Genomic DNA, 13,795 nt, shown 5'->3' with positions numbered 1-13,795 from the left:
AATGCATATTTGTTGAAGTCATACCAATGAACCAGAAAAAGTTAACCTGCACGGACAAACATTTCCCACTAACCACTTCTCTCACAACATAATCAAAGCAATGTTTCCTTTTCATCTACTTGTGATGGTCACACCACTGGCTGACAACAAACAGTGTTAGTAGTTTTCTTTTAGCATAGTTAACACAAAGATTTCAACTAATGATGTGGCACAAAGTCTTTTGTTGTCATACAGCAACACTTCATTTATTTTTGTTTGCTAGTTTAAGTGCATTTTAGTTAACATTTTGTCATTAAACCTCGTTTTTGCTTTCAATTATGTTCTGTGTTTCTTCTCTCTGGCCAAAAGATGCAGCAACAGTTAAGGTGGCCTCTTGTACTGTGACAGACAGGAAGTAGAAGAGATCAACTGGGTGTGCCAGAGGGGAATCTGCCTTTCAGGATCCAGTTTAATCAAACTACTGTGGGACTTTATGACTATGTCTACATTAAACCGGCTAAATTTATTTCCTCTTCTTCCTCTTCCAATAAAATGCCATTTGCTGTTTTTTTTTTTTTTTTTTTTTTTACAAAGCTCCTTTTTCCCTGTACAAACCACAACACCAAGCTGATGTTTTCACATTTACACTCTGGAGCCCATTTTTGGAAAAGCTGTTTTAGTGTGGACACAGAGAAAAACATACATTTAAGAATGTAGCCGGCTGGACATGGTCTACGTTTTGGTGTTTTTATTTGAGGTTAATTTGTAGTACATACTTAAATGTTTATTCCTGCCCACCTGTGTGTCTGTGTAGTCTAGCCTTTGTCTATAAACCCTTCCTTTGTGTCACTAGTCAGGTCAGTTATGTTCAGTCCCAAGTTGCTGTTTGTTTAGTTGACCTCAGTTTAAGTTAAAGTGTCCTTGTTTTAGAAATACTATTTTCTAGTTGTCCTAGTTTTGTATTTTTAATGATTATTTCTTCATTCCAAATGAAGTTGTAAATAAATTACTATTTTTGTTTTTCACACCAGTTGTCCTCACTGCTAGGTGACACTACTGTTAGGTGTCTTACTGGAAATAGTATCGATAGAGGACAGTGACTCTTGTCTCTTTCCTCTTTATTTGACTACATTTCTGTCTGTTTTCTCCCTTTTCTTTCTCCCTCTTTCTCTGCCTGCATGGAGCTGACTGTGTACATGTAGTCGTCTTTCATGCTGATGATCTGCTGTTATCATCACTGTCCATTCTGCAACAACACAGAGAGGCCAAAAGCTTGTCTATGGCCCCTTTCCTAATGAAAAAATACAGAATCAAGTCTGCAAGAGGACTGAATCTAAGAAACATGAAAGTCAGGTAGCTGAAGGTATGATTATATCTGGCTTCTTCTACCAGGTACCAGATGATGTTGGGTAGAAACAGCAGCGTGTAGATGAGCAGCACCAGGACCAACATTCCCACAATTCGTGGTTTTTCATCAGAGGAGACCGAGATGGCAGCAAACAGCGATTTGAGGGTCCCACCCAGTAAGAATATGAACAGTGGGAAAGGAACGAGGAGAAAGACAGCGAAAAAGGTTTGTGAGATCTCAAAACTAACCAAGAAATAGAGAGGAAGGACATAAACAAGAGGAAGGATCCAGACCACGACACAGACTGCAAGAGAGATCTTGATGGTTTTTCTGACGCGGTACCACAGTGGCCATGCGATGAGCAAATACCTGTAACACAAGATACACAGTCTATCATCAGATACAGAATATTCCTGACTTTAAGGAGATTCAGATTTATATGGTAATATAATGGTCATACACATGGAAGTAGCTAAAAACATACAGGATAGACAGATAGCTACCTTTCCAGGGCGATACAGACCATGAAGCCAACACTGGCCAGCACACTATAGTAGTAAATATGATAGAAGGTTCGATAGATCTCCCTGTTGAAAGTATTTGCCACTTTGACGATCATGTAGCAGAGCTGAAAGATGTCAGAGATGAGGAGGTTGATGATGTAGATTGGAGCAACATGGTCATTTTTAACCTGCAAGAAAACAGTGGTAGAAATAAACACAGCAGTTGGAAACATTTTTTTCAATTTTCTGGTGTTTTCATTTAGGATCTCTGTACAAGATGTGCAAAAATACAAATGGATGGAATTCTGAGTAGTGACATATTTGTCATTTTGTTCTGCACAGCAATTGCAGTCAGAAACATTCATGCATTGGTCAATGTGTCATCAAATATGACACATTGGCCAATCAATGTTACAAGACTCAACAACAAGAGTCTACAGCTACACTAACTGCTCTGTGAGGCTGCACAGGGGTCCATTGAGCTAAATGCTAATATGCTCACAATGACAACAACCATCTTAGTTTAGCGAGTTAGCATGCTAAACATAGAGTGATAGAGATTGATTGTCCTCATGGGGAAATTTGTTTCCATTGTGCATTATGTGTACCTCTAAAACATACAGTATAGATGCATAAACACACAAACACACAACAATTTCATGCAGACAAAAGACTAATATACATTGTAATCTTGTGATTAGTGGAAAATTGAATCTAAAACTGCTTTTTTGTCTTTTATCTGTGACCAGATGGAAGTGGAGTGAAAAAGTGATTGCAGGGGTGTCCAGGGTCATGTTACTGTTGATTATCACTAAACACAAAATACAGCTGAGGCAGATCACGTTGTCATTACTTTAGCTGGTATTTGGTTGTGAACCAAAGTATTGGACTTTTTGACCTGATGATGGCACTAAAGGAAAAGTCATCGGATCATCCAGGTCAGTGGGCTTCATCGTCTGGAGACCATGAATGTTTGTACAAAATTTCATATATTTCTTGATTGTTTTAATCAAAACCTAACATAATGAGCTCAAATAATGCTGTACAAATTGTTCTGATAAACCTGATGACAATTTCATCACTACAAGTTAATGATGCTGTTAACTTCACCTTAAGAGAAGCTGGAATGAAGCTACACATGTTAACTGCATGTGTTTAAGGTCCAATTAGCTTAAATTTATAGGTCATTACAAGACTTCCTTCCAGCCCCCAAGCAGGATGAAGTTCATTACAGACAGACTGTATGACAGACACATGACCTAAAATTAATAAATCTTAGTCATAAAGTACTCACCTGGGAATAAAGAGAATAGATGGCCACTAGAGTCAAAGGAAGGCCGATACTAATGATTACGTATGTAACCACATCCAAAATGAATATAATATCTTCAAAATAGTAGTTGCAAAAATCATAGTAGGTGTAGTTATAATCATAGTAGGTGTAGTTATAATCATAGTAGGTGTAGTTATAATCATAGTCAATGTAGTTACAATTATAGAATGTGTAGTTATGATCATTGTAGTGGGATGTGACATTGCTGATATTATTGCTTTCCATCTGTGAGGTGTTGATGTAGAAATCTTCTTCTTCAGAGTGAAACCTGTTGTATGAGAGATCAGGTTATGAAAGTTTTTTAATATCTACATAACATTGTTAAGTGACATCACTAAAGTCTTGAGGTGCAAGTTCACACAAATACAGTATATATTATAGCCACAAAAAAGGTGTCTTTATTACATTTTCTCCTAATAATATTTCTTCAGGGCTGCAGCTAAAAATTGTTTTAATCACAGATTAAGCTGCCAATTATTTTCTTAATTAATCGTTTAGTTTATAAAATGCAGTGTTTTATACACTGTGAAAAAATTGCACTCAGAATTTCTTTGAGCCTGCAGGGATGTCTTCAGCTCACTATTTTTTTCTGACCAACAATCTAAATCCTAAAGATTTTTAATTTCCTGTTGCATATGACAAAGAAAAGGAGCAAATCATAATGTTTAAGGAGCTGAAACCAGAGAATATTTGGTCTTTTTGCTTGAAGAATGATTGAGATAATAATTTTATTGTCAAAATGCCAATAACTATAATCGACTAATTGTCACAGCTCTATATTTCATCAAAAAAATTTCAGATAATACAACTCATTGTGATGTACTGTATATAAATATTTTTCCATGATGATGTGAGGTCATTACTACAGAATTTCATACAGTTCTTTCAGTAATTTAAGGTACAGAGACATTGGTCTAGGATGGTTTGTCTTCTGCACTTGACATCCCACCAGTTGAATAACTCTGTGCTCTCTGATTTTGGACAAGGAGGTTTGCATGTCTGACCAAACCATTTTATGAATCATCTGAATATTTTACATTTTGTTTACAGATTGTGCACTCTGACTAAGTTTTGGAGTTAGCATGAAAATAAAATAGAGGAAACAACTGCAGGCTGGAACATTCATCATGTTTAACAACACTAACATACTGGTCATCCCTGTAGCGTACTGGTTAAGAAATTGCAACATTTGTCCCCAGTTTGATTCCAGCAGATCTTAGTTGCATGTCATCCCCATCTCTCTCTCTCTACTCATTTCCTGTCTGACTCTACTGTCTCCTCTCAATAAAAGTTAAATTGTACCAAATCACCAAAAATGAACAACAAACACCAAGAAAAACCCAACAAAAAAACTGAGACACACTTATTCCTTGTGCGACAAAATCATTAATTGACTTTAACCTATCTTGGGTTGTATAACTCTATCCCTCTGTTAGACTTTTCATCAATAACATATTGTCACAGCACAGGAAACTCTTTCATATCTCAGCTGTCATAAAAACTGCAAATATCACTATAAATACCTCTATGTGGATCAATGTTGTCTCAGAACATACAGTAAATACAAGTAATACAGATAATATATAATAATATAATATAATATTGAACATTTGTTTTTTCATTCTTCTTAACTTAGATCATTTTATTTAATTCAAAATAGTGTAACTTTTTTTGAATGTTATTATCATTTTAGCTATTTTCTCACCCTTTGTTACACAACTTTTAAACATCAAAATTACACTTAGGTGAAAAAAATGCAAATGAAATAAAACACAATTGGTTTAACCACAGTATTCTGTACACCTACAGTCCAAAGCTCTCTGCTTGTCACAGTTTGCATACTCATTATCATGACTGTTAGCAGTTCTAATTTCATTTTTACAATCTCTACAAACACAAGTGAAAGGTAATGTCAGAAAATGTACCTTGAAAGTTGCAAGAACACACCTGGTTGAGTTCTCGACACCAAGTTTGATGTTTCGTCCTCTGCATCCAAACAGTCTACAGTAAATATGGTGAGTGATAACATGCAGTAGGTTCCTGATAATCTACACCTCCTTCTATGGAAGAGAGGAAAAAGTAGACAGGCATGATTATGTAACCAGTAGACTTACTGGTTGGACAGGAGTAAGCTGTCACCGTTTGCCGTCACCATTAGAAGTGGGTTTTTTAGAGCTTTTTCTTTGAAAACAGCTGCCTGCTGCAGCTGAAAATTATGCTATGAGAGCACTAAGAGTGAACCAAGAGAGTGACAGCTAAACAATGAGCTGAAACTTACTATAAAGCTCCATAAAGCCGAGGGGAGCTACAGACTCACTGATAATTCTCTATAGGTTCATCACTATGAGCTACACCTTTGACCTTCTACTGTGTGTTGTTATTTGATATATTTTTTTTATGAAAAACATCATTTATAGATGCTTAAAGTAACTAACAGTTATTTTCATCATTGATTAAGCTGCCGATTATTTTCTCGATTAATTGATTAATCGTTTAGTTTATAAAATGTAGTTTTTTATACACTGTAAAAAATTGCACTCACAGTTTCTTTGAGCCTGCGGGGATGTCTTCAGTTTGCTATTTTTTTCTGACCAACAATCAAAGCCTGAAGATTTTTAATGTACTGTTGCATATGACAAAGAAAAGGAGCAAATCATAATGTTTAAGAAGCTGAAACCAGAGAATATTTGGTCTTTTTGCTTGAGGAATGGTTGAATCAATAATTTGATTATCAAAATACCAATACATATAATCAACTAATTGTTGCAGCTCTATATTTCATCAAAGGACAATTTTTCAGATAATAGAAGTCCTTGTAATGTATATAAATATTTTTACATGATGATGTGAGGTCATTACTACAGAATTTCATACAGTTATTTAATTAATTTAAGGTACAGAGACATTGGTCTAGGATGGTTTGTCTTCTGCACTTGACATCCCACCAGTTGAATAACTCTGTGCTCTCTGATTTTGGACAAGGAGGTTTGCATGTCTGACCAAACCATTTTATGAATCATCTGCATATTTTACATTTTAGATTATGCACTCTGACTATGTTTTGGAGTTTGGAGCATGAAAATAAATTAGGGGAAACACCTGCAGGCTGGTACATTCACCATGTTTAACAACACTAACATACTGGTCATCCCTGTAGCGTACTGGTTAAGACTCATACCACAAAAATACAACATTTATGTCCAGTTTGATTCCAGCAGATCTTAGTTGCATGTCATCCCCATCTCTCTCTCTCTCTCCTCATTTCCTGTCTGACTGTACTGTCTCCTCTCAATAAAGGATAAAATGTACCAAATCACCAAAAAATAATCAACAAACAACCAAAAAAAAAGAGAAACACTTATTTCTTCTGAGATGGAATCATTAATTAACTTTAACGTGTCTTTGGTTGTATAACTCTATCCCTCTGTTAGACTTTTCATCAGCAGAGGAAACTCTTTCATATCTCAGCTGTCATCAAAACTGCAAATATCACTATAAATACCTCTATGTGGATCAATGTTGGCTCAGAACATACAGTAAATACAAGAAATACAGAAATGTAATAATGAACATTTGTTTCTTCATTCTTCTTTATTTAGCTCATTTTATTTAATTTAAAATAGTATAACTTTTCTGAATGTTATTATCTTTTTAGCTATTTTCTCACTCTTTGTTTTGTCTTTGTTACACAACTTTTACACATAAAAATTGCATTTAGTGGAAAAAATGCAAATAAAATAAAACACAGTTGGTTTAACCACATTATTCTGTACACCTACAGTTCAAAGCTGTCCGCTTATCACAGTTTACATACTCATTATCATGACTGTTTGCAGATCTAATGTCATTTTTACAATCTCTACATACACAAGTGAAAAATAATGTCACAAAAGTTACCTGGAAAGCAGTAAGACCACACCTGGATGAGTTCCCTACACCAAGTTTGATGTTTCATCCTCTGCACCCAAGCAGTCTTCAGTAAATATGATGAGTGACAGCATGCAGCAGGTTCCTGATACGAGGAAAAAGTAGACAGGCATGAATATGTAAAGTACATCAGTACAATGAGCAGGAACAAAGCAGGATGAAATAGGCTGGCATAGACAGTATAGGCAAAAGCCAGGAACTCCAAGGCAATATAGGAGTGACCAATGACACTGTAAAAATAAATAATTGACAAATGACAAATAAAAAAATCAACACTAGAAGACAAAAGAGCCCTCTGTGTTTTCAGTTGTGTTCATTTGCATCACCACCATCTGAGATTAATGCACTGAAAGCAGGGGTATGCTTTAAACAAACAATGGTTGTGTGTCAAAGTTCTTATACTCGTACAAAACAAACACACTCAAACGTTGGTGAAAAACTGGAGGGACTGGCTGGATAATCTTGGGGATAGTGAGGCACACTTTCAAACAATCTCTCCTTGAAAGAATTTATGGTGTTTTACATACTTTCTCACTTCTGCATCACTGGCCAGTAGCATTAAGTTGGCATGACCAATTTTGGAAAGTTGCAACCCAGTGGTTTCAAATGTTGTTTGACCATCTGACAAACACTTCAGTGAAAGCATACTGACTCTATAAGATCTCTACAAAAATGGGGAAAATGTTACATTCTGACCTTCTCTGCTCTTCTACACCAATGTGAACTATTCCACACAGATTTCAAGTGTAGACAATAAAATTATTCGGCTCTAGCATACGCTGAAAATGGTCTCTGGCTACTTATATCATCATTAAACCCCAATTTGGAGATATAAGTGGCCAAAACAACTACAAATCCAGATTTTATGAGGTAAAATCAGTGGACTTCCCGCTGATTGCAGAAGGCACATTATCATCATCATCATCCTTGGTTCTCCGATCCTCTAATTATGCTAATATTTAGTGCATTATTCAGGTGCAATTCAAGCAGAGGTGGTCCAACTTTAACTGTGTGGCATAATGCCTAAGGGAAACTTTCTGTGGTTGAACAGATACAGATGCTCCAATATCTACAATTAGCTGGCTGTATGTGTGAGTTCTTGTTTGACATGCCAACAGCCTTAACTAGGCCGAGGATAGTCTGGCTGTAGAGGATTGTAACTTAACCTGTAAAACACTGAGAAACATATTTGCAATTAACTGATCTCAAATCACATCACTCTCCACTTAGCCAAAACTACACAGAATATGTAACATCCTGAATGATGTCACATACTTTTTTCACATACAAAAATACAAAATTTCACATACAAAATTTTGAACATTTGAAATGAAAATATTATAAAACTCAGCTTGCATCACTTCCAGGAATTCTTGGAAGTAATTTCTAAGCAGTACCACTGCCTTTATGCTAATTTTTCTGTTTCTATTTGTCTTTCTTTCCCTTTTGTTAATCAAAATACTGTCTATTTCCCGTATTGTTACAAGTTGTTACAATTGTCACAAATTTTTCTCCTATTTGTTTGTTACTCAGTTAGATATTTGTATTTCTCGCATGTCAAATTTGTATTGAAAGGAAGAGAGGGAGAAACTTACTGGTTGGACAGCAGTAAGCTGTCACCATTTGCATCTTCATTTTCATCACTGTTTGCATCTCTGTTTTCCTTTGTTTTTCATCACTACATTCACAGCTTTTATTGCTACATTATACATTTATTACCTATTTTTTACAACCGAACTTTGTGGAAAGGAGAAGGGGAACAACAGAGTCCCTTTGGAGCACTTTGCATGTGTCAGTAGGTCAGCTTTATCTCTGGGGAACATCCACAACTGTCAAATTTAGGAAATGTGAAACATGTAGCAGGTGGATGTGACTTCCCTCTTTGAGACCTGCTGATAGACATAACAGAGAGAGAAAGACTGAGATAGCGATGTAACCGACTTGCACGCTGGTATTTGACATGTTTTTTTTCTTCCCCAAAACAAATAATTTTTAAAATATTTGTAAAAAACAAAAAAAACAAACACTTTTTGTGCTTTGCCGAATACGGTTTTTGTATTCGGGCACTGTGACGGCCCCTACCTAACCTACCTTAAGTGAAATGATGCTGGTGTGGTAATGAATTATTGTTCTTGTATTATATTCTTGTGTCCATAAGGGTATCTTGGAGAATGATGATGTGGCAGCTAGCTGAATTCGGAGCACCTGGGCCTGATGCTGCCATAGGATAAAATGCCAACTCCCAGCATTGTTCGAGCTCTCTCTCTCACCTTGATGCATTCCAGCACAGCCTGGTGACAATAAACAAAGAGAATAAGGCAAAGGACAGCTCACATCAACTGGAATATTCTTTCTGTCTCAGATCTATTCTTATTAACCTCAGATCTATTCTTATTATGGACAATCTAATAGAAATATTTGTATTACTCAATAAATATCATTTAGCCTCCATTCTGCATTGTCCTTTTTTCTGTGTAAACCTCAATAACAAGTATGAACAGTTGTCAGTGTTTTACCCCTCTACACATGAATACACTCATTAAACATCTACATATAGGCCTACTGTATATACATATAATCAATCAAAGATAAATAAAACAGCATAGTGTAGGATGCACATGATGTAGTCGTCTGCTTACAATACACAGGAAGACAGGGCTGTGAAAAGGGCAAAAGCGTCCTCTGGTGGTCACAGACCATAATGCTCTTCCTAAAACCACCAGTGGTGGGAGAAGTACTGAAGTAAATTAACAATACCACAATGAAAAAAAAATACTCCCTTAAAAGTAAAAGTACTGCATTCAAAATCTTACTTAAGTAAAAGTATTGGAAGCAAGATGTAGAAAACATCAAAAGTACATCAAAAGTACATCAAAGTAAAAGTACTCATTATGCAAACTGTGCTCATTCAGATGAATATGTATCATAAATATATAGTGTATATTTATGAGCACATATAAAAAATAAAATATATATTTATAAGCATAGCTTGAGAGAGAGACATGAGAGACAGCTTGTATGTAAGCTGCATTTTAAAGCTGTCTTTCTCTCTGTCCCAAAGTGGCTCAGTGAATGTGACAAGACAAGAGAAAAATAACAAACATACTGAATGTAAATGGAAAACCAGTTAGCTACCAAACAGTTGGGTGTGAAACAACATCAGCAATGAAAGAGATACGTGTGTGTGTGTGTGGGGGGGGGGGGGGGGGGGGGGGGGGGGGGGGGGGGGACTGGGTTATATTCAAATGTAATGTTTTTCCAAATGAAAGAAGCGATGCATTAATACAGTATATCATAGTAAAGTCAGAGTGAGGAGGTTGGGGTGGACGGATGGGACCTAGGTTCTCATACTGAGTCCGTGTGGTTATGTTTAAGCATCAAAAGCAGTTCACAATTTTTCAAGTCAGTCTTAAAACAACAGTCAGGTGTCCATATGAACAGTGAAAGAGGTTTTCCTCGCTGTAATAATTTGTTGTTCCAAATTTCACCACCCTCTCTGTAAAATGAACTAAATACCTGCAAATCACTCTGAAAATATCCAGGAAATTTGTATAAAATTAAAGAACCTGTAAAGTAAAGCATTACCATTAGTCCCTATGTTCTACTTTAGTCAGCATTACAGGGATGAATCACAACTTATCAACAGGGTTCAAAGTTTGAAACAGAAACAGATACTTAAGTATGTGGATTCAGATCAAGATGATAATCACAAGAATATGTCACTTATCAAATTGATACCATCAGTGTCAAATCAATATCCTTATCAATATAAATTTCAGGTAAAACAGTAACATTTAAATAAACAAGTGAGATGTATTTATATGATACCTTCCTCTTGTGAGTGTCACAATGTTAGAAATAGGACACAACAGCAGAACAACTGGTGGATCTGTTTACAACATCCAAACAAACATTGTTTTACTCAAGAAGTTAGTCAGTAACTCTTAGAAGATTAGCATTGAGCTAAAAGAGACCCAAATAAACAAACAAATAATATGTCATGAGCAGGTGAGATATGGGCCCGTATTAATCAAACTACTCAGAATGACTTCCAGGAATTGTGCTGTAAATACCTCTACCTGAGATTCAGACCTGAGACTCATTTATGAAGTGTCCTACTCTCACTGTCAGTAAGGAGGGGGACTCTTAGGGGAAAGTGTGACGTTGTTGTTTTACGCCACTCAGAGCCACAAAGTATAAATATGATGACATGTTGTAGTTCTCTTACATAGATATATATACATACCATTCAGCCTGTATAGACTGCAAACAAAGATACTCACATGGGTTAAAAACATAATAAATTAGTAAATTGAAATAGTGTAGGTGTGAGGGGTCAACTGATATCAGTAAGATTGTTTATATTTGTTATAGGGGGATTCCCTACTGTTAAATCAGAGACACCCCCAATTTATTTCCTTTTGTAGTTTAGTTTAGTTTAACAGGTTAATTTGCAGAACTTAATTCATCTAATGAGTTAAATTTCAACTGCATAAAAGTTCATGTCTGCAGGCAATGTAGATAATTCAAAATGTCTTTCCAGGATACAGTGTTTGTGAGTTTGTATTTTATTCAGTAGTATTTGTAGATGTGCTGTCTAGCTCCCGCCACCAGGTTATGCTGTTGAGTCAGAAAAAGCGTGTTGTGAAGGAAGAAAACTGTTTTGTTGTGATCGTCCATCGCAGTCGAGAGAGGAAGATACTTGTTTTTAGCAGCAGAGAAAGTGTACTGCCAGACTGTGAGAGTGAACATATACTGCTTTGCTTTTGTTGTTGAGCACAGCGTGAGCAGTTTTCCACACAGCAGCAGGGCACAGTAAAAGGAGTTGGTTATCTTGCTGAAGAGTTGTAGGCGTGCAGCCCGTCGCCTGCATCTCCACACCTAACAGCTCACTATGGCTGTTCCTTCTTGTTTCACTACTCCCTGAAATATTTAAAACTGATCTACTGTAAAAACAAATGCTGAAAATGACCATTCTCTTCTTTTGTAGACACATTTTTGATGGATGATCGCTATCAGTGTTAATATCTGATGAGAGCAGAAAAAAACGTGGAAGTCAGTAATCAGTGATGTAGGCATGTGTGGATGTGTGAGTGTCGGCAACCAAAAACAAAAACAGCCGTGCCGCGCTCGGAATGGACGAGGCGTGATGAAGGAGGAGAGAGAAACTCTGTAGGCAGCCAAGCTTTATAGTCACGACCACACCGGGCCCAGGTGTGGCTCATGATGGCAATGACGATCCTCCGCCCTGCCCCGGATCCAAAAAGGAAAAGCAGCAAATGGAACGCAGGAGCACCTAGTGGAGTGGAGGGGTCGTCACACTATGCAGTGTGCAAAAGTGTCCACCTCCACGGGTGGATCATCTTGTCGCATCAGGAAGAACCAGAGCAGGCAATGGGTGTTGTTTCGATTGGCGAACAGGTCCACTTTCACTCTCCCGAACTGGTTCCAAATCTGCTGCATCCACTCGTCTGGCAGAGGGCTGCCTCCCAACATGAGTTTGGCGCCCCTGTTCACCAGGAGATGTTTTGTGGAGCCTGTCCATCTAGGGCTCTTTAAGTTAGCACCAAAATTTTAAAATGAATTCTAAAATGAACTGGAAGCCAGTACAGTGAGGTTAAAATAGGAGTAATATATGACCATCTGTTGGATTGAGTTTAGAGCCTAGCAGCAGCATTTTTAGACAGTTTGTAAGCGGTGTATGGAAGATTTATTAAGAGTAAGGGTCTCTGGCACAACTTCACCTACTTCCAAGGTGCATGGAGAAGGGAAGGAAGTCTAGAGAGATGAGAACTCCAGCAACACTTGTAGTATGAAGAACAACTTTATTAGTTGACCAACGCGTTTTGGCTTGTGGCTTTCATTAGGATCATCATAAAACACCTTACAAACAACATTTAAATAAAGTAAGTTGGGTATGAAAAAAGGTAAAAAAAAAGTAAAAAAAAATATAAAAGACAACCAATCGTTGTCCAAGATTAACAGAGGCAAGGGGAGTGTCCAAGAGGGGACATGGGTGACACCATATTTGGTCCATTAAATAGAAAGGTGCAACTAGGGGGTGGTACTTGGGTTTTTGTTAATCCAAAAATGTGCCTATTAGATATGGCATACATTAGAAACACTTTGATTAGGATAATAACAATAATAATAATAGTAGTAATATCAAGGATAAAAGGCTTTATAAAGTGCTGTGTATAGCGAGAGAAGAAAGATGCATAACACAACAATATAAATTGATAAAAATTAATAAAAAAAAATCATAATACATCATTAAAAAATTTCATCATTAAAAATATATCATAAAATCACTACAAAACCACATAAATGAGAGGTATTAAAAAAACACTACAGAAACTCATTAACTGAGAAATCTTCATTCATGCCCCCCAGAGATAAACTCTGGAAATAGAAAATCCAAAATGCTTCTCTCTTTTTCCTAAGAAAACTAACATTACCACCTCTTGGGCTGAGCTTAATCACTTCTATGCCTGTGAAAAATAAAGATGAGATGTGATGTTGCTTTTCATTGAAACACGGCTTGCTGCATCCTTTCTCTTAATAGAGCTCCTGTGTTCAGTGATACGCTCTTGAAGAGAACGAGATGTCTCACCTAGAGCTATTAAGACAGGTAAAAAGAGAATTACAGTAGTCCAAACGTCATGAAATAAAAGCATGTATTAATATGTCCATGTCATTTCTTAC

At 36.6% G+C, this 13,795-nt stretch overlaps 1 protein-coding gene across 1 annotated transcript; it reads right to left on the bottom strand.

Annotated features, from left to right (window-relative positions):
* Positions 1-1,124: 1,124 nt before the first annotated feature.
* Positions 1,125-12,586, bottom strand: LOC122997400 (G-protein coupled receptor 4-like). Its single transcript, XM_044373497.1, has 4 exons — positions 12,411-12,586; positions 3,125-3,431; positions 1,831-2,018; positions 1,125-1,696 (listed from the first exon to the last, which is right to left on the bottom strand). Exons 1-4 carry the CDS (start codon positions 12,584-12,586, stop codon positions 1,189-1,191), a joined length of 1,179 nt encoding a protein of 392 aa, XP_044229432.1. The 3' UTR covers positions 1,125-1,188.
* Positions 12,587-13,795: the final 1,209 nt, after the last annotated feature.

The sequence above is a fragment of the Thunnus albacares genome, chromosome 14 (genome assembly GCF_914725855.1).
Source record: "Thunnus albacares chromosome 14, fThuAlb1.1, whole genome shotgun sequence".
NCBI classification, from domain to species: domain Eukaryota; kingdom Metazoa; phylum Chordata; class Actinopteri; order Scombriformes; family Scombridae; genus Thunnus; species Thunnus albacares.
This window is presented reverse-complemented; position numbering and strand designations above follow the sequence as displayed.